At 44.9% G+C, this 18,719-nt stretch overlaps 1 protein-coding gene across 6 annotated transcripts in view; it reads left to right on the forward strand.

Annotated features, from left to right (window-relative positions):
* Positions 1–18,719, forward strand: part of LOC147440553 (serine/threonine-protein kinase VIK-like) — a 148,584-nt gene that overhangs the window by 119,095 nt on the left and 10,770 nt on the right. For 5 of the 6 annotated variants that reach the window (XM_086530273.1, XM_086530272.1, XM_086530270.1 and 2 more), the window contains 4 exons: positions 1,498–1,560; positions 1,657–1,778; positions 2,768–2,853; positions 3,534–3,652. In XM_086530273.1, the coding sequence (XP_086386399.1) occupies positions 1,498–1,560; positions 1,657–1,778; positions 2,768–2,853; positions 3,534–3,652 (390 nt within the window). Of the gene's footprint in view, positions 1–1,497; positions 1,561–1,656; positions 1,779–2,741; positions 2,854–3,533; positions 3,653–18,719 lie in introns of those variants that run through there. The other variant, XR_015190408.1, reaches the window with a different exon arrangement.

Below are 18,719 nucleotides of genomic sequence, written 5' to 3' on the forward strand. Positions count from 1 at the left end.
TTGGCGCTGTTTGCTTGGAGTGCTTCATGTTGGCACTTTTCTTAGGGAGCGTCATATTCGCCCCTCCTCTTGCGTTCGTTGCTCCACTGCAGAAGAGGATATTTGGCACTTGCTGTGGGATTGCTGCATTACTAGAGACTTCCTTCGCCATGTATCGGCCTGTATGCGGCTCTGCTTTCCTAGGGTTGTTTTTCACAAAAGGTTCTCGGTATTTGGCATTTTCTCGCCAACACTACAACTTCTTTATGTGGGTTTAGATACTGGGCTTATTGGACCCTGTGGAGTCAGCGTAATGCTTGCATGTTTCACCGTACTCATGCAAACCCGTTCCCACTCTTCAAGCTTTCCCTTAGGCAATCGTTACGTTTTGCTTTGGAAGTTGGTGATATCACCGCAGAGATACATGGGCTTTCCTATGAATGTTTCTAGCTACTCTGTACAGCTGAGTAGTTGTGTGTTCTTCCCCTTGTACATTACCCTTTCGGTGGGTTTTCCTCGCTTTGAGGTTTCCCACTAGTAAATTAATCAAATAGATTTACAAAAAAATATGTGTGTGTGTGTGTGTGTGTGTGTGTGTGTTTGGCGCTACGCTAGTTCATCCTCTTCGATTTCTGCAAAGAAAGTGTACCGTCATTTGCAGTCATCCTCCTGGATCCACGAACACTGTAATAAGGTATGGAATATGAACAAGAGTGTTACATGGTGGTGGAGTAAAGTCATGAAAGTGTGGCATGCGAAGTTGCTTCTGAAGGAGCGACTGTTTATGTGCAGATGCATCGTTGGGGTTCTCCCAATTGGCAAATTTTTGCGATCTAGAAGATTGGCCTCTTCGCGATGTGTTTGATGTGGTGTAGTTGTTGAGAACATTCCACATTTATTGTGGTCTTGTCCTCGTATGCTACAGTTTGTGGACTGCATCTCTGCAGTTCTTGCACGCGTTTCCCTGGCATGCATTTTGGTAGACCTTTCTGGATCTTTGGAGTACTTTAGCCATTGCTTCGGCTGTATGCATTTTTTTTTGGCTGGGTCAGATTCTGGGTGCGCTGGACAGTGTGGAGAGCACGTAATTCCCTCATGTTACAACAGATTCAAGTGGAGTATGTTTCCTTCTTCAAGACATCTCTCCCACAGTCTCTCCAAGTTGCCTATGACTTGGATGAGCTTCCCGCTAGCCATTTCGAGCTTTACTTTGACTGTTTCTGATTTCTTGTTGGTAGTATTTTTCATGAGTTTTCCTCGTCTTGAGGTTTCCCAATGGTAATTCAATCTGACATTACAAAAAAAAGCGTGTGTGTGATTCTCTGAGGTTGTTTAGTACTCTTGTTGGTTCTCTTAAGGGGAATTGAAACTTAGGTTTGGTCTCTCTGCAAAGTGTTTTAATAGCTGCACTGACACCTTGTATGCATTCATGATACCGTATGGCTGTGCACAGTTAGTGGTAGCTCTTCTTACTGCACTACAAGATTTATGAAACTGGTTCTGTCTTGTGAATTGTAGAGGAATGAATTACCTCCATGAACATAAACCAGTGAACCTGGTTCATCGTGATTTGACACCCAAGTAAGGCCATTTCCTTCTTGACACTTTTTCCTATGCTTAAGGAAAGGGTTCTTCTCAAGGAGCACGGATTGTAACGAGAGTCTTTTTCCATATTAGGAACTTGCTGTTGGATGATGCTGGTCATTTGAAGGTCGCTGATTTTGGACTCAGTAAATTACTGGAAGCTTCATCAAAGAACATATTTGAATCATATAATATGACAGGAGTAACAGGTTCATGTAAGTTGGCTTTTTACGAATCTGACAATGCCACTTGGTGGGAATAGAGGACAAAATTACTGCTTTGTTTGAGCTTGCACTGTCCATACACACAGAGAAGTCATGCATTATTTTTTGGATGGGAGAAATTGTAGATTGCTGCTGTTTGATTTAAATTTGCTTGATTTCATATGTACACCCTTGGCAATTGGGTAGGTTGATGTAAACTGGCCAATTGCTATTTGCATCGATTTGAGTGTGATCTAGTACCCTTGTATTCATTAAAGATTGCTAACCAATGTTGTCTTCATGTTTGAGCATGTTCCATCTAGCTGTAGATGCATTTAGGAGCGCCATTCCATTTTGCATACTGCAATGTCATTCTGTTTTCAATCAAATCTTCTGCATAAATCCCGTGAGATTGAGGTTCTTGATTTTTCTCATGTTTTGCACGTAGGACCATTCCTTGAATGACAACTTGATAGTCCATTTGTTGTATATTTCTTGCCTCTGTAACCTACTTTGTTCTCCTGTCAAGGAAGATTCTCTTTGAGTTGGGCCCCGTTTTTCAAGAAGGATAACATATTAGGGTGTTGGTAAACTTGATTTAAAGATTTAACCCTAGAAGGCATTTTTGGAACTTTTCAATTATTATTCCATGTGCTTTTGGATCAGAAGGCAACCCCTATACTACATAGAAAGATTATGCTACATTGCGGGTATCTAGCCTCTGGTAATTGTTTTATGCGTCCAAGATGCCCTTCTTGAAAAGATTGATGGAAGCAATGAGTCCACAAAATCTTATGTGAGAGTCTAAGGCACATTATGACATTCTTCATGAGATTTGCAAACGTTGCATTAATCCTACTGTGGTGTCCTTTCTAGTTTTCAATTGACATAAGTGGGTGGTGTCCTTTCTCGTTTTCAATGTGACATAAACGGGTTAAATGTGTGAATTTGAGAAGCTCCTCCTTTTTTTGGAAGTGATGAAGGCTGTTTTGGATGCTTAGTTCGCTACATGGCTCCAGAGGTCTTTCGTGGGGAACAATATAATAAGAGTGTAGACGTCTTCTCCTTCGCTATAATCGTTGCAGAGGTAAACATATCACATTTTATCTATTTTGTCAAAAGTTGTTCCATTTGGGAGATGCCATCCCTTCACACAGTCCAGCACTTTTCTGAGTTCAAAGGTTTCTTGAATTGAAAATCTGAGGAGTCATAATGTAATTAGAGTTGCGTGTTTTGTTGAGCCTCTAAAAGTAAACATCAGGTGTACAAGTTGAGTAGGGTCTAAGAAAGTACTCAAGATGAACGAAGCTCTTTGCAATTAGGGATTTGAAGTTTAAGCTCTTGCTGGATTAGACATTTGTATGAGGATCATCACCAGTTTGAGCCAATTGAGTGGGCCCCTAGAATTGCAAGTTGCTATTTTGGCCTAAGAAGAGGTTTTTTCAGCTTTGCAACAGGTTTTAGCGATTCTTTAAGTTCGATTTGTTTTCGCTTCTAGCTCATGTTCTGCTTATCTAGTAGCAGGAGAACCCTTACAGACTATTATTTGTTATTTGGTCAAGTTTTTATCTTGTATCATACTCGCCTCAACATGTTTCAAATGCTGTTTCATGTCAATAGAAATTCATCAATCAAAAGAACTCCATCTGTAAAGCATGTCCACCCCCTGATATAATGTTAATTCTTTCCTTGAAAGGCTACAGCTATTTGGACAAATCTGCTATTTAATGTGCTCATAACTTGATTGATTCTTAATGATATTTGCAGATGTTTCAAGGTAGAGATTCATTGAGCTCTGAGAGTGATCACCTAGTGGCGGGTAAAAGGGCCCATGAAAATATTAGACCACTTTTGACAGCAATGACATATCCTGATGGTTTGAAAGAGTATGTGTTCTCTATACATTTGTTCTATCAATAATATTACTCAGGTTTTGTGAAATGACCATGTTTTCAAAAGATCCGTTTAGTGAAATTAATGAAATTGAAAGCTTCTTACTTATAATCATAGAATTCTCTTTGGATGGTTCAACTGAGCGTGTTAGCAACATTCCTTGAAGGATTAGTGCCTTGGCTGTTAGACTCTATGTGACTGAACGTACCAGGCAAACATGTACTCTCTCTTTCCTCTAGTGGACCGCACTTACCAGGCAAACCTATATTCTCTCTTTCCTCCCACTTGCAACTTTTTTTTTTTCGACACACCATAGGGCCCACAGGGGGAGGTGCTTATCCCTTCCAAATATTAGCCATGTTACATGGTCGGGCAAGGGCCGCGTACCATCGGGCAAGAGCCACGCGTAGGCATCACCATGGCCACCTAATTGATGCACCACATGCTGGGAACGGCGGAGAGAACTCGTAGCAACCAGCTAGGAACCTCCTCCTCGGGTGACCCACCCCAGGAGGAGGATGCACTCGAGTGTCCAAGGGCAAGAGCCCTAGCAACGTGAACACCAGGTGAGCACAAGGTGTCCCTCTAGAGTGTGACCCAACGGGGGATTTGAACCCACAACCCATAGGTTGAGAGGCCAAAGCCTTACCGTTAGACCAACTCTTTGGGGACCCCACTTGCAGCTTCCATAGAGGTCTGTATGAGAAACCTGAGACTACCATCAATTGGTGCTCTCATAAATGACGAGCCATGTGTTTAGTTCTAAATAATCCTAATTTAGAGAGAATGATACAGGTTGATGTTGGTTATACATGAGGATGCTGTATGAGATCTGCTATTATATGTCCCTTTGGCTTCATGGATTTGAGATTCTGTGTTTGAAACTTGAAAGAAGTGAAAAACATCTCATAGATAGAGAATCAGGTTTCCTACCAAGCTCTAATGTTGTCAAAGTGCTACGAAACTCTAGTTACCCTTGTAGGTTTTACATTACAAATGTGAACATGTACGAGGCATGGTTACCAGAAGCAGAAAAACAGGAACAACAACGGAAATGCAAAATGAAACAGTTTGGAGTTTTGGGGAGCTTCCAGGACCTGTAGGCGGAGTTGAATGGAATACAAAATGGGATGGGGAAATGGACCACGCAAGCATTGCCATTCCCTGTGACAACATAAAAAAAAATGTCACAGGGATTTGAGCAGGTCCATGAATATGGAACAGGGAATGGGGACCCAAAAATGGCTATTGCCTGCGAATATGAACCTAGGAAATGAGGGGGCTGGAGACACAAAGGAAAACAGTGGAGAACCCCCTCTTGAACATAATGTTGTACATGGTCATTCTGACACTAGGCATTCTCTGTGATGACAATAACCATCTCATTGTTACATGGCCTCAACAAAGTCAACCCCCTATTGAAGGCTTATAATATTTTTCCCAAAAATTACTGAGAGATTCTGAAAAGGACAAGCAGCACTGGATATACCGAAGAGGATGTGTTCATAGTTGCGACTCCAGGAGCCACATAGGAGGCGGTGGCTCTTTGATACTTTTGTGGCCAGGGGCTTATACTAGCAGATTAATTTCTAAATATCATGGATGGGAGGACATGGAGAGGCCATTGGTTTGTGCAACTACCCAGACGATACACAGAAAATCATCTACACAATACTCGATTATTGAGCAAACATGGGAAACAGCGATGGAGACAATGACCATTGGTTAGGTGACTCCCATAGAGCAATGCCGAACCCTAGAGATACTTCACAAGCATTTCAACTGTGTGACCTTAGAGTCAGCCACATAGTTGAGCATGAGTTGTCTTTCTCCACAGACTCACGTCTCTCGGCACTCATCATCATACCAACTATTCTGAGGCATGCTCTCAGACGGTATTCTCCCAGTAAGCTGAGAGTGGGAAAAAGTTGTGGCTCCCTCTGTGTGTATCCTCTTTGTCAATATCTGGGTGAGCCCTGACAAGGGTATGGGGGTTCTCCCTTGCTAGAAGACTATACAGCTCTGCTACATACACTCCATCTGTCTCTTTGAAAAAGTGGTATCTTGAATGGCGATGTGCTGCATGATGAAAGCCACCAATAGTGTAAGTAAAATCTCAAAGTCAACACATATGCAATCTGGGGATGATGTGTAAGGAATGTTGTGTGGTATACTATGAAGGCACTATACAAAGAGATGAGGATAAGTACTGAGTCATGAAACAAATTGCTACATGGGGCACATAAATATAGCTTGTAACTCCCCTTCACACCTATCTTGATGTCTAAAGCTCCAAGTGGTACTGATACTCAGAAACAATAGCCCTAAAAAATCCATGATACCAGGATCAAAGTTGAAAGAGGTGGCTTTGGGAGACATCACACATGGGCAGTCACATATACTCTTCCGACGCCTTATACAACGAAAGAAGAGAGCTTTCTTAGCTCAGCTTGAGAAAGATATTTATCCGATGCTCTTGAGCCATGACTCTAGGGATGCTTGGCGACTCTTTAGAGAGCACTCACCCTCTCCAGTCATTACTACTACAAAGACATTGACACAATATGCATCCTCTCTATAGTAGAGCAGTTACCATTGCCGGACCCACGGGAGCCCCTGAGACTTGGAGTACGTCTATGATTGTATCACTAGTCAAGTCTGGAGATCCGACCCTGCCAACTCACTATTGCACTATCAGATTGGCCACTCATTGGCCAATCCATATGCATCTACTCTTGAACATGAGTTGAGCAGATAGGCAGAGAGGGAGGGTGTACGAGCTTCAGGGAAGGCTCGATTCGGGAGGGGATTCTCTACACTTGATCATATTTTCACGCTTAGAGCAATCATTGAGGAGGGTAGATGTAGCAGGGCTACAGTGTCACTTCACATGACAGACAGTTGGACAGTTGGTTACAGTTGGTCTGGTTCACACTGGACGGACCCTCTGGGCTGGGGAGTGACACGTGGCAGGGTACCGACGGTGGTCTAGTGGACATCGTGAGCAGGTCACTACCACCACTCAGTTTGGAGATAGACTTAGCTGACTGGACATTTATGAGCCGTTGGTGGCTCTTTATGATGGTACATGTGAGTAGTAGCTGTTGGGTCAGGATCATCATCTTCTTTTACATCTGGTCCAGCATCGTCGTTGAGAGCAATGAGTCTATACACAGAGCACTTATTCACCATCCCTGCACATCTAAGCCTCGACACTTGATTGTACCTGAGAGTCCTGGGCTGGAGTTGAGTGTGCTGCCACGCTAGAGTATGTATTAGTTCTGTGAGATAGTCGAGTCATTTGTTGTGGTCTACTGTTGCTGTTGTGTCTCTATGAGCTCAGTTGTTGTCTATTGTTTCCTGTTTCCCATCTGTTTTGAGTGAGTTGTCATGCACATTGCACTGAGGAGCACCCACTGTAGAGAGCACGACACACTATCTGTGCTACAGGTGCTCTCATTTTGGCGATCACCACGGGACCTCAACTGAAATCTCACTCTGTGAGGTGCAAATCTTGAAGCTAGTTGGGTCTATCTAGCTTCGCCTACCTTGCCTTGCACTGTTTTCCTCTCGGCCTGGTCCAACTGGTCTAGTCCTCTCACCCTAGTCATCTCTCACCCTGGTCCAACCTGTCCTCGTCCCTGGTCTAGACCGCCTCGACCCTGGTCTAGTCCTCCTCGTCCCTGGTCTAGACCTCCTCGACCTTGGTCTAGTCCTCCTGGTCCCCTGGTCCAGCTTGGTCTAGTAGAGTCTAGACCAGTCTTCAGCCAGTTCAAGGTTTTCTTGCCCAAAGCTTGGTTGGATTGGTGGTTGTTGCATGACACATACAAGGCAATCAGTCGAGCGTCAAAGTGCACTACTAAGTCCTCTGAAGTACTACAACAGAAGACGACCCTTGGTACCTGCTAGAAGTCCATCAACCTCATCACCCATACCTCCACACAGGATATCCCCCATTCCTCCATCCGGTTCCACATCTTCTAGATCACCTTCTCCAGTAAAGCTCTCTCCTATTCTGCTACACCAGGCTATTGAGCAACGGGCTCAGCAAGGAGCCATGGAGGCGTTGGCTAGTGTGTTGGACAAGGTATACATCAAGTTTCCCACCTTCAAAGGACTCTCTTCAGAAGATGCTGACGACCATGCAAGGAGGTTCGTATCTCTCTGTAGGGGTCGTGGTCTTAACAGAGAAGATGCTTATTTGGTACTTTTTCCATCCACCTTGGACGGCTTAGTAGACAAATGGTACAACCAGTTTGCAGAGAACCATTTTGCAACTTGGGCAGCCGTAAGACAACAGTTCTGTGCAGCTTTCAGGCCATGTGACTACCAAGAGAAAGTGTTGGATGAGTTGGCCAACATGGTGCTCCAACCAGAGGAGACTTTTGCAGAGCTTATGACTAAAACCATGTCCCTGGTTGCCAAGCTTCCCCAGCAACCCGGTGAATTCATGGTTAAGAAGTGGGTGGAGAAGGCGCTCCCCAAAACCTCTCAGCAAAAACTCCGAGAGAGCCTCCGACCCGATGCCACTCTGGAATTCATCGCAGCTGCTACTAGGATAGAGGGGGCTAGGAAGCTGTTCACCAACTCCCCTCAGGTAGTGACCACCTCAGTGTTTTCGGAAAGTCCTTCTAATCCGATAACTTCTTTACGCATGGAACTGGAAGCCCTAAAGTTACAGAGAGCTCTTCAAGAGGAGAAGTCAATCTCCCTCAGACACGAGAAGCCCCCACATCACGATGCTTTGGATCAAATAAAGAGAGAGGTAGAAGAGCTTAGGTCTCAGCAGGAGACTAAGGCTATGGTATGGTGTAGGTCATGCCGCTCTCCAGGACACCCTCCATAGGACCGTCCCCTTCGGGTTTACTGCCACTTCTGTGAAAAGTCTGGTCACGAGGACAAGGATTGCTACTACCGCAAGGGATTGCGACAAATACAGCAAAGCCTTGGTCATACTCTTCACCAAGGGGCAGCTCCGACATCCAATATGGTTTCTCCCTGTGGCCATCCACACCACATGCCACCTTTATTGGCAGCCCCTCCTATGCAAGGTATGCAGAGCACTTTTCCCTCTCAGAGCTTTTATCATACCCATGCTCCCTCATCACCTCAAAGCTTCTATGCTTCCACCTCCAACTCCATGCACCAAGAGCAAGGACCACCTCGCCCATTGAATTGGCCCATTTTGTGCTACAGATGCGGGGAATATGGGCATTACCAAAGCAAATGCCTCCTGCCAGAAGGGTCCCCTCCCTACCGTCATTGCCCTGAAACGAAGGATCACTACAGTAAGGATTGCCCTAAAGTTCATGCATCCACGGCTTCGAACCCGAGTCAAAGCCAGAATGAATTTGCCTTTCCCAAGCTCAATTTGATAGCAGTTAGCACCGTTTCTCAGCCGCCCCCTTCTACCCACATGGTTACCCCTCAAAATAAGCAGCCGCAGTTGGCAGAGGAGCAATCGGGCGTCCTCACCCAGGCATTCAACTTCCAGTGGATACCCTACCTTTAGCTGTTAACAAGCCATCCCCCAGTGCCATGAAGAAATTCAAATCTTTGCTCTCCGATCTTGATGAAGCTTTCTTGGAAGCAGTTTCCGATCTACAGAAGATAAAGGTACCAAAGGAACAACAGGTAGAAAAAGAGAAGCTTACAGCAGAGACAGTCTTGAAGAACACTTTCCAACAAGTGTCCCTCTTGAAATGTTGCGACTAGATGCGAATTTTAGAAGTGACACCCTTGCTGTTATTCAGTCACTTTACCCCGGAGTAAGTCTTAGTGGTGGGCACCTCCCTGTGTGACCATCAGAGTCCTATATGATATCCAATCCCGCTGCTCCACTCACTGATTATAGAAGCCCTCGCTTGACAGTGTTCGTGTTGGGTTGGTAATTCTCAGGAGTGATAGTGGATGGTGGATCTGGTATCAACTTGATGCCCGATTTCACTATGTTAGCTCTAGGTCTACAGCCTACTCGCCTTGCTCCCTTCACAGTTACATTGGCCGACCAGCGGATAGTCTACCCAATGGGCATAGTGGACAATGTGCCTTTGTAGGTACAAGACTTTACTGTTAACTTGGATTTTGTTGTGGTTCGTCTTCCCGAGGTGGAGGGCGGATTTCCCTTGCTCATTGGAAGACCATGGTTGCGACACACTAAAGCACTTCATTATTGGGGAAACGATGCGATGTGGATACATACTTGTGGCTCCCCGATGCAACCCATTCTCTTAGAAGGAGGTATGGATCCGGTGGTGCAGCAAGCTTCTTTGTCAATGGAAACCAACCCTGAACAAGAACAACCTACTGATGAGCGCGCGGCGGTGTGTGCAAGTGATAGAGCACGCGAGGAAGTGTAGTGAGTGTGCAGGGAGAGGTGGCAAAAGCCAGCAACCCATTCTCTTAGAAGGAGGTATGGATCCCCTAGTGCAACAAGCTTCTTTGTCAATGGAAACCAACCCTGAACAAGAACAACCTGCTGATGAGCGCGCGGCGGTGTGTGCAAGTGATAGAGCATGCGAGGAAGTGCAGTGTGTGCAGGGAGAGGTGGCGAAAGCCAGCAAGAAGCTGGGCGCTAGCAGAACGATAGAGAGAGAGAGAGAGAGAGAGAGAGAGAGAGAGCACGCTATGTTGCAAGGGAATAAGTGAGTGAGTTATTAAAACTCACATTCCCTTTATTATTTGTATAGGACCAATTTATAAGTTAGTGGCCAAGTTCAATGTGAACAGGTTAGTAACCTTTAAAATATACATTAAAGGGGGGCATTTGGGCCTTTAAACCAACAACCTCCCACTTAAAGGTATAAATGGCTCCTTTAAGCTACGTGACTCCCACCATCTCTATGCATAGATGATGTTGTGCTTTGGGTAAGCACTTAGTGAGAGCATCTGCTGGATTTTGTGATGTATGGACCTTAACCAATGTAATAAGGCCATCCTCAAGCACTTCTCGTATGAAGTGATACCGCACATCAATATGCTTTGTGCATGCATGAAACATGGCATTCTTTGCCAGACATATGGCATTTGGCTATCACAACCAAGCATAGGTGCCTTGGCAGGCAAACCAAACTCACTGCATAGGCGTGCTAACCAAATAGCTTCTTTGGAAGCCTCAGTGGTTGAAATATATTCAACCTCTGTCGTAGACAATGCAACAATCTTTTGCAATCTAGAACACCATGAAACAGCACCTCCCGCAAGAGTAAACACATAGCCACTTGTGGATTTCGGTGTATCCACATCACCAGCCATGTCAGAGTCACAAAATCCCTTCAACTCCATTGGTCCTTTACCATAGTAGAGGCATTTATTTTTAGTCCCTTTCAAGTACCTCATAATGGACTTCACTGCATCCCAATGCAACCTGCCTGGATTAGCCATAAACCGGCTCACAACTCCCACTGCATGGGCCATGTCAGGCCTAGTAGCAACCATAGCATACATACGTGGACCACAAGCTGAAGCATAAGGCACACTTTGCATGTCATTGGCTTCTTCCTTTGACTTGGGACAATCATCCTTGGAGATCTTGACATATGGCTGTAATGGCACATCAAGAGGCTTTGCTTCAGCCATGTTAATTCTGTCCAGCGCCTTTTCAATGCACTTTTCTTGCGACAAATACAATAGGCACTTGTCTCTTTGCCTTGTAACACGCACTCCAAGTATATGTTCAGCTGCCTCAAGGTCTTTCATTGAAAATGCAGATTTCAGCTGCCCTTTAAGAGCATCAACGGTGCTTCTTTTCTTTGCAGCTATCAACATATCATCAACATAGAGCACAAGAATGATAGGGCTGCCATCCTCATCACGTTTGGTATACAAACAATGGTCTGCATGGCTTCTTTTGTAACCATGTTTAAGCATGAAGCGATCAAACTTCTTGTACCACTGTCTACATGATTGTTTTAGCCCATACAAGCTTCTATTGAGCATACATACCATATGTTCCTTGCCAGGGATAACAAAACCCTCGGGTTGCTTCATGTAAAGCTCTTCTTCCACATCACCATGCAAGAAAGCGGTATGTACATCCATTTGGTCCATTTCCAAATCAAGAGCAGCCACTATGGCAAACAATACACGCAAAGTGGTCATCTTCACAACAGGAGAGAACACTTCCTGAAAGTCTATGCCCTTGGTTTGAACATATCCCTTTGCCACAAGCCTTGCCTTATACTTGGGTTTTGCATCAACAGTCTTGATTTTATACACCCATTTGTTAGGAATAGCCTTTCTTCCTTTGGGCAATTCAACTAAATCCCAAGTATGATTAGCATGCAAAGCTTTAATCTCTTCCTGCATAGCAAGCTCCCACTTGTCGCTATGCTCACATGTCTTTGCCTCTTTATACGTAAGAGGCTGTCCCTCATCTAGCAACATAATGTAATGCAAAGAGGGGTCATATCTGCTCATAGGCCGTCTTTGACGAGTAGACCGCCTCACCCAATGGTCCACATTATCCGGCAATGGGTTTACATCAGGTGGCATGATAAAATCATCAACAATGGGCTGCTGTAGATCATTTTCAGCACCATTTTCAGTATTGCTTCTTGGTTGCAAATGCCCTTCAGGAGCCTCAATTTGCTGTCCAACATCATCTGGCTCAAACACCACTGGATTATCTACATTTTCAGCCATACGTGGTGCATCCTGAGGGTCAAAAATAGGCCTAACAGGTGGCTGGTCATGCTGAAATTTCACCCTTTTATGGTCATGCTTTGAGGCAATATTGTTTTGAAGCAGCCTTGCCTCATTAAAAACAACATCCCGGCTGCGTACAACCCTTTTGAGCTGAGGTAACCAAATCCTGTAACCCATTTCGCCTTCTTCACCATATCCATGAAGAGGCCTTTAATGGACTTCGCATCTAGTTTGCTCCTCAACTCAGGTCTAACATGCACAAAAGCCTCGCAACCAAAAATGCGTAAGTGATCATATGAAGCAGGCTTGCCAGACCAAACCTCTTTAGGGATGTCACCTTTCAAAGACATGTGAGGGGATCGATTGCATATATTGCACTGCAGTTTTCAAAGCTTCTCCCCAAAATCCATGAGAGAGATTAGCTGTGGACAGCATGCATCTCACCCTCTCACAAAGTGTCCTATTGAATCTTTCAGCCACACCATTAGAAGAGGGGTTGTATGGCACAGTAAGCTCCCTCTTTATGCCCAAATTTTCACAAAATTTGTTAAATTCAGCACTTGTGAACTCCCCCCCATTGTCTGTACGCAAGCATTTTAGCTTTCTACCTGTTTGGGTGGTCGCAATTGCATGAAATCTCTTAAACGCAGCAAAGGCTTCATCCTTAGATTTAAGCAAATAAACCCAAATTTTCCTAGAATGATCATCAACAAAGGAGACAAAATAGCATGCACCTCCCATAGACTTAGTAGGCATGCTACATACATCAGAATGTACAAGATCAAGCATACAAGATTTACGAGAGACACTAGAGTAATAAGAACGCTTTACTTGCTTGCCATATTGACATTCATTACAAAAGTCAAGCTTTGTGCCTTTAGCATCAAGCTTGTTCAAAGTACAAAGTTTAGAAAGACCCTTTTGGTTCATATGGCCAAGCCTCTTGTGCCACAACTCCATATGGGAGTTAATTTCAGCCAATGCAATAAACTTGCCCAACACGGCCTTGCCATGCATGCAGTAAAGTGTCCCTTTCTTTGTGCCCTTTACAATCAGCCTTGAGCCTTTAGTCATTTTCCATGATCCTCTCTCAAACAAGATGATGTAACCATGCATATCCATCTGTCCAACAGAAAGCAGACTCTTCTTGATTCTCGGCACATATCTAACATCATACAAGACAAGCTCATTTGTGCTATCTATGGAGAGATGTACAGTGCCAATACCCTCAATAGAACATGCATGATTGTTTCCAAGGTATACATGGCCGCGCTTTGCCTGCATCAAAAGTAGAGAAACACTCCTTGATAGGAGTCACATGAAATGAAGCACCGAAATCAACAATCCAAGTCTGGGATAATGCATCATTGACAGTCAACAAAGCATCAATAAGATCACTCTTGGTGATCTGCATGTCTTGTGAATGAACATTAAGAGAGGCATCATAGTCATAAGCATCATCATCTGACAAAGTGGCACACAAGATGTCCTCTACATCTGACAGCTCCTCAATCACAACACTAGAAGCCACATTGGCCTTCTCTTTGTTCTTTGAGCTATCCTGTGCATCTGTCTTGACTTCCTTCTTCTCTTTCTTTTTGTCTCCGCCATTCTTTTTCCATTCTAATTCAGCTTTATAGTACCTACAATCGGGTTTCTTGTGACCTTTCCTGCCACACTGATAGCAAGTCACATCACCCTTGCCTTTGCTGGCATTTCCCCTTTCCTTACTCTTACTCTTACTCCTTTGTGCATAAGCATTCTTCTTTTCTGTCCTGCCTCTAACCATGTTGGCAGAGCTGCCTCCCTCTCCACTTGCTTTCCTCCTGATTTCCTCATTCAAGATAGAACCCCTAACACCATCGAAGGTCAAATTGGGGTTATTGGACAAATGTTTCCCACGACTCAGGTAAGGTCATAAGCAAGAAGAAAGCTTTCAGCTTATCATCAAAAGGAGGCAATCATGAATCCTATAACTACGACAAAGTACCTGCGAACAACGACAAGTGCTCTGCAGCGCTCTTGGACTCATCCAGTTGCATGCCAACAAGTTTTCGCATCAGATGCACTTGATTGACAGGCGTTGTATTTTCATACATTCCCTTTAACTTCTCCCACACATCAAAAGCAGTTGTGAGACCTTTCACATCAATGACTGTCTCATCGGTCATGGACATTTTAATGTATGTAACGGCCTTCCTGTTCAGGCTGACCCATGCTTCATCCGTCATAGTCTGTGGCTTTACCTGTTCAAGTGTCCCTTCACAATCCTTAAGAAATAGGATTCCCTGAATCCTATCTTTCCAAAGGTCGAAGCCTGTTCCATCGAACCTCTTAATCTCGAAGAGATTCTTCACATCCAAAGAAGATGAGGCCATAGTTGCACGAATAAGAGGGCTAATACGCTGAATTTTTGGGCAAAATGCACAAAAACCGGAGTATAGCCTCGCAGAGACGTGCACTACAGCTCCAAATGGTCACAGGAGCAATTTGGGGCAAAATAAGTCGATTTGGGCACAAAAATCAATTTCTGAAATTTATGCGCAGGAAATTTCAGCGAGCGAATTTGTGCTCGAAAACAACAAATTTAGTTGTTTTTAGCCTCACAAAACATGTATAAGGCTAATACACAGCCTTTAGAAGCATGTAAGAGCAAAAGCCTCAATTTGTAGCATCAAAATTGCATGAAATTGAGCAACAAATGGTCATACATAGCCAAAATTTGTCAAACGTGCGTAGATTGCATCAATTTGCACTTTCCTCAACGTAGTCGCATCTAAACACTTGCAAAAACCTGCGTAAATCTGAAGTTTGCTGAAAACACCTGTTTTAGGACCTGTTTTTTGGCAATTTCAGTGTTTTAGGGTAGCGGGGACTTAGCAAAAGTATTCCCACACCTTAATACATTATTTGCAAAACCTGTATTTTGCTGTCATAACCTGTAATGTGCTGATTTTGACCTAATTTCAGCTTGTTTTAGGTCGATTTCACTTGTTGGGAGCTCTCTAGTGTTCGGGGACGAGTCCTTTGGCGATGAAATTGTAAAATCTCGCATGAAAGTTGACCTCCTTGGCTGAAAATCAGCGTTTGCAGGTTTGGGAGCAAACCCTAATTGGGCTTTGATACCAGTTGATGAGCGCGCGGCAGTGTGTGTAAGTGATAGAGCACGCGAGGAAGTGCAGTGTGTGTGTAGGGAGAGGTGGCGAAAGCCAGCAGGAAGCTGGGTGCTAGCAGAACGATAGGGAGAGAGAGAGAGAGAGATCACGCTATGTTGCAGGGGAATAAGTGAGTGAGTTATTAAAACTCACATTCCCTTTATTATTTGTATAGGACCAATTTATAAGTTAGTGGCCAAGTTCAATGTGAACTTGGCCAAAGGTTAGTAACCTTTAAAATATACATTAAAGGGGGCCATTTGGGCCTTTAACCCAATACCTACTACACCTGAAGGGTCAGACAAAGATCTGCTAGAGTGGTTAGAAGCTACCAAATCTATGCCGTGCTATGGAGTCTCTATTCACTCCTTGCCTAGAGGTACACTCTCTTCCATTGTTTCCACAGTAACTAAACCCAATGAGCCACCTGAGCCAGCTCAATGGTTGAAGGTCATAGAAGTTACTCTGGATGCGCCCTTGGTGGAAGTCTTTGAATTTGGTGAGCCTATGGAGGATCATAGAAGCAGGCAGAAATCTCCTCGATAGGAGTTCACCCAACCTCAAAAATCAGCCCCATTGGTGTCTGCTTCTCCCAGAACAAAGCTCCCTTCACAGAGCTCGTCCTGCCTGATGAATTCCATTCTCATGATAGTTGTCTTGCTCATGGTGGCTGCGCTCTGTAGCATCTCCTCTTTCAACCAGTGGACGATGGACTTCATCTACAGCCCTAGTCCCCCTCACACCTCCTCGCCCTTAGTCCCTTCCCCTCCTCAATTCGTCCCCCCTCACACACTCTCGCCCCTACCCACCCCCTACTCGCCCCTACCCTTTCCCCCTCACACACACACTTGCCCCTACCCTCTCTTACCCTCGCCCTACCCACCCCCTCCCTTGCCCTCGCCCCTAACCAACCCCCCTCGCCCCTACCCACCCACCCTCGCCCTCCCTCTCCCCTATCTAGCCCTCCCCACCCCTCTCAGGCTCAGCAAGTGTTTCCCCCCCCCACCCCGCATGATCAGCTGGCTCTATGCTTTCACTTGGTTGCCATCCTGTAGCAAGTTTTTCCCCACCCCACCCCTCATGATCAGCTGGCTCTATGCATTCACTTGGTTGCCATCCTGTTGCTGTGAAGGCCTTTTCGTTCTGCATCATGATGGAGCTTAACCCTATTTGCGGTGTTACTCAGGCTTATGGTCATCCCTCTTTTCAAGAAGAATGTTGTTGCAAAAAGTGTGGCAAGGTTCATCTGCAAGCATGGACGAGGTCATTTTCCTATCACTGTGGTTAGGGAAGACAAAGATGCGCTGGAATCAAACTTAGCTTATCTCTTTGCTGTAGAGCCCCATTTTTTGCCAATTGGGATTCTTAGGATATGCAATCATACATACCGGGTTCCTGCCTAGTTAGAGGCTTAAGGCGATGGCAAGCAGCGCAATGTTTTTAACTCCACTTTTGAGGTATGTAAGGTCATGGGCCTAACACTTGCTTCAAGAAAGATGTACGGATGCAGTACCTAGTAGTTTTCCTTCACAGTTTTTTGAGTATTCCTCTCACCGAGACGGTGAGCAGTCTTGTGGCGGGCAACCTGTAGCAGGGCTACAATGTCGGTTCACAGGACAGACAGTTGGACAGTTGGTTACAGTTGGTCTGGTTCACACTGGACGGACCCTCTGGGCTGGGGAGTGACACGTGGCAGGATACCCACCGTCTAGTGGACATCGTGGCCAGGTCACCACCACCACTCAGTTTGGAGATAGACTTAGCTGATTGGACATTTATGAGCCGTTGGTGGCTCTTTATGATGGTACATGTGAGTAGTAGCTGCTGGGTCAGGATTATCATCTTCTTTTACATCTGGTCCAGCATCGTCATCGAGAGCAGTGAATCTATACACAGAGCACTTATTCACCATCCCTGCACATCTGAGCCTCGACACCTGATTGTACCTAAGAGTCGTGGGCTGGAGCTGAGTGTGCTGCCACGCCAGAGTCTGTATCAGTTCTGTGAGATAGTCGAGTCATTTGTTGTGGTCTACTGTTGCTGTTGTGTCTCTGTGAGCTCAGTTGTTGTCTATTGTTTCCTGTTTCCCGTCTGTTTTGAGTGAGATTGTCACGCACATTGCACTGAGGAGCACCGACTGTAGAGAGCACAACACACTATCTGCGCTACAGTAGAGCACATGGGAGGAGGATTTATTGTAGCTTTGTGGATTTTCGCAAAGCCTTTGACATATGCAGCATTAGGAGGACTAGAGAGGATATGTTACCACATGTGCAGTTTTAGGTGCCATGCACTAAGCTGTGGCTATTTGACACTTTGGTCTCTTCTATGATGCTTTATGGAGTGCAAATATGAAGGGGGCCTAGCCTGAATCGTCATAGTAGATCAGGGCACACGTATGATGGATGGAGATCCATGGAGAGACCACTGAGATAAATGCACCACTGATTGTAGTGGAGGCTCTTGCTAGATTCGTTTCTTTCATTCATAGCACATGGGAGCTCCCACACGATAGATAGGCACGACTAGCACTTGAGTCATCGCGACAGTTGGCCAGTGAGGGTGATACTACATGTTGGTTTGCACAAATGTCATCTTTGCTTGAGCTACATGGATTTAGTATAGTCAGACTTCCCCCTTTTCAGTATTCCTCGGATGCACCATCCCTCACCCTCACACATTCAGAAATTGGCAGGATCATCAGACATGATCTCATTCATCTTGATACTAGGAGGACGTGGCCATCTTCGTCACATGAGCTGGGGACGAAGATGGTTTTTTATCGACACCATCTTGTCCGCACAGTAAATGATGGGTTTATCTCACGTTCCCAGTAATATGGACACCGACCTATCGCATGGCATTAGATGTGTTATTGATCAGCTATGTACCTCACCTCACCAATTAGGGATAGAGACTGGCTGATACAGAGGTATACCCCCACAAGAGAGATGATGCTAGGTTTTCCAAGAGAGCCAGAGACATAGGAGCATTATATGTCACAAAGTGATGACGTGGCATGGCCTAAAGGCGGACAGAAGAGGGCCCGAACCTCACAGGAAGAATTAGTAGTTTAACCAACTTACCGAACTTAGCTGAGTGGCCCAAGAGAAGGAAGTTTAAAAACCGTTTTTTCCTGTGAAAATGATCCTTCCATTAGTTAAGAAAACTGCCCAAAGCGCTACAAACAGCCTCTGTTGGAGAGGGCTACATCAAAACATGGGGAGACTCTCAATGGAAAGACAAGATATGTACAATG

This window comes from Adiantum capillus-veneris, chromosome 15 (genome assembly GCF_014529385.1).
Source record: "Adiantum capillus-veneris isolate H3 chromosome 15, ASM1452938v2, whole genome shotgun sequence".
In the NCBI taxonomy this organism is placed as follows: Eukaryota; Viridiplantae; Streptophyta; class Polypodiopsida; order Polypodiales; family Pteridaceae; genus Adiantum; species Adiantum capillus-veneris.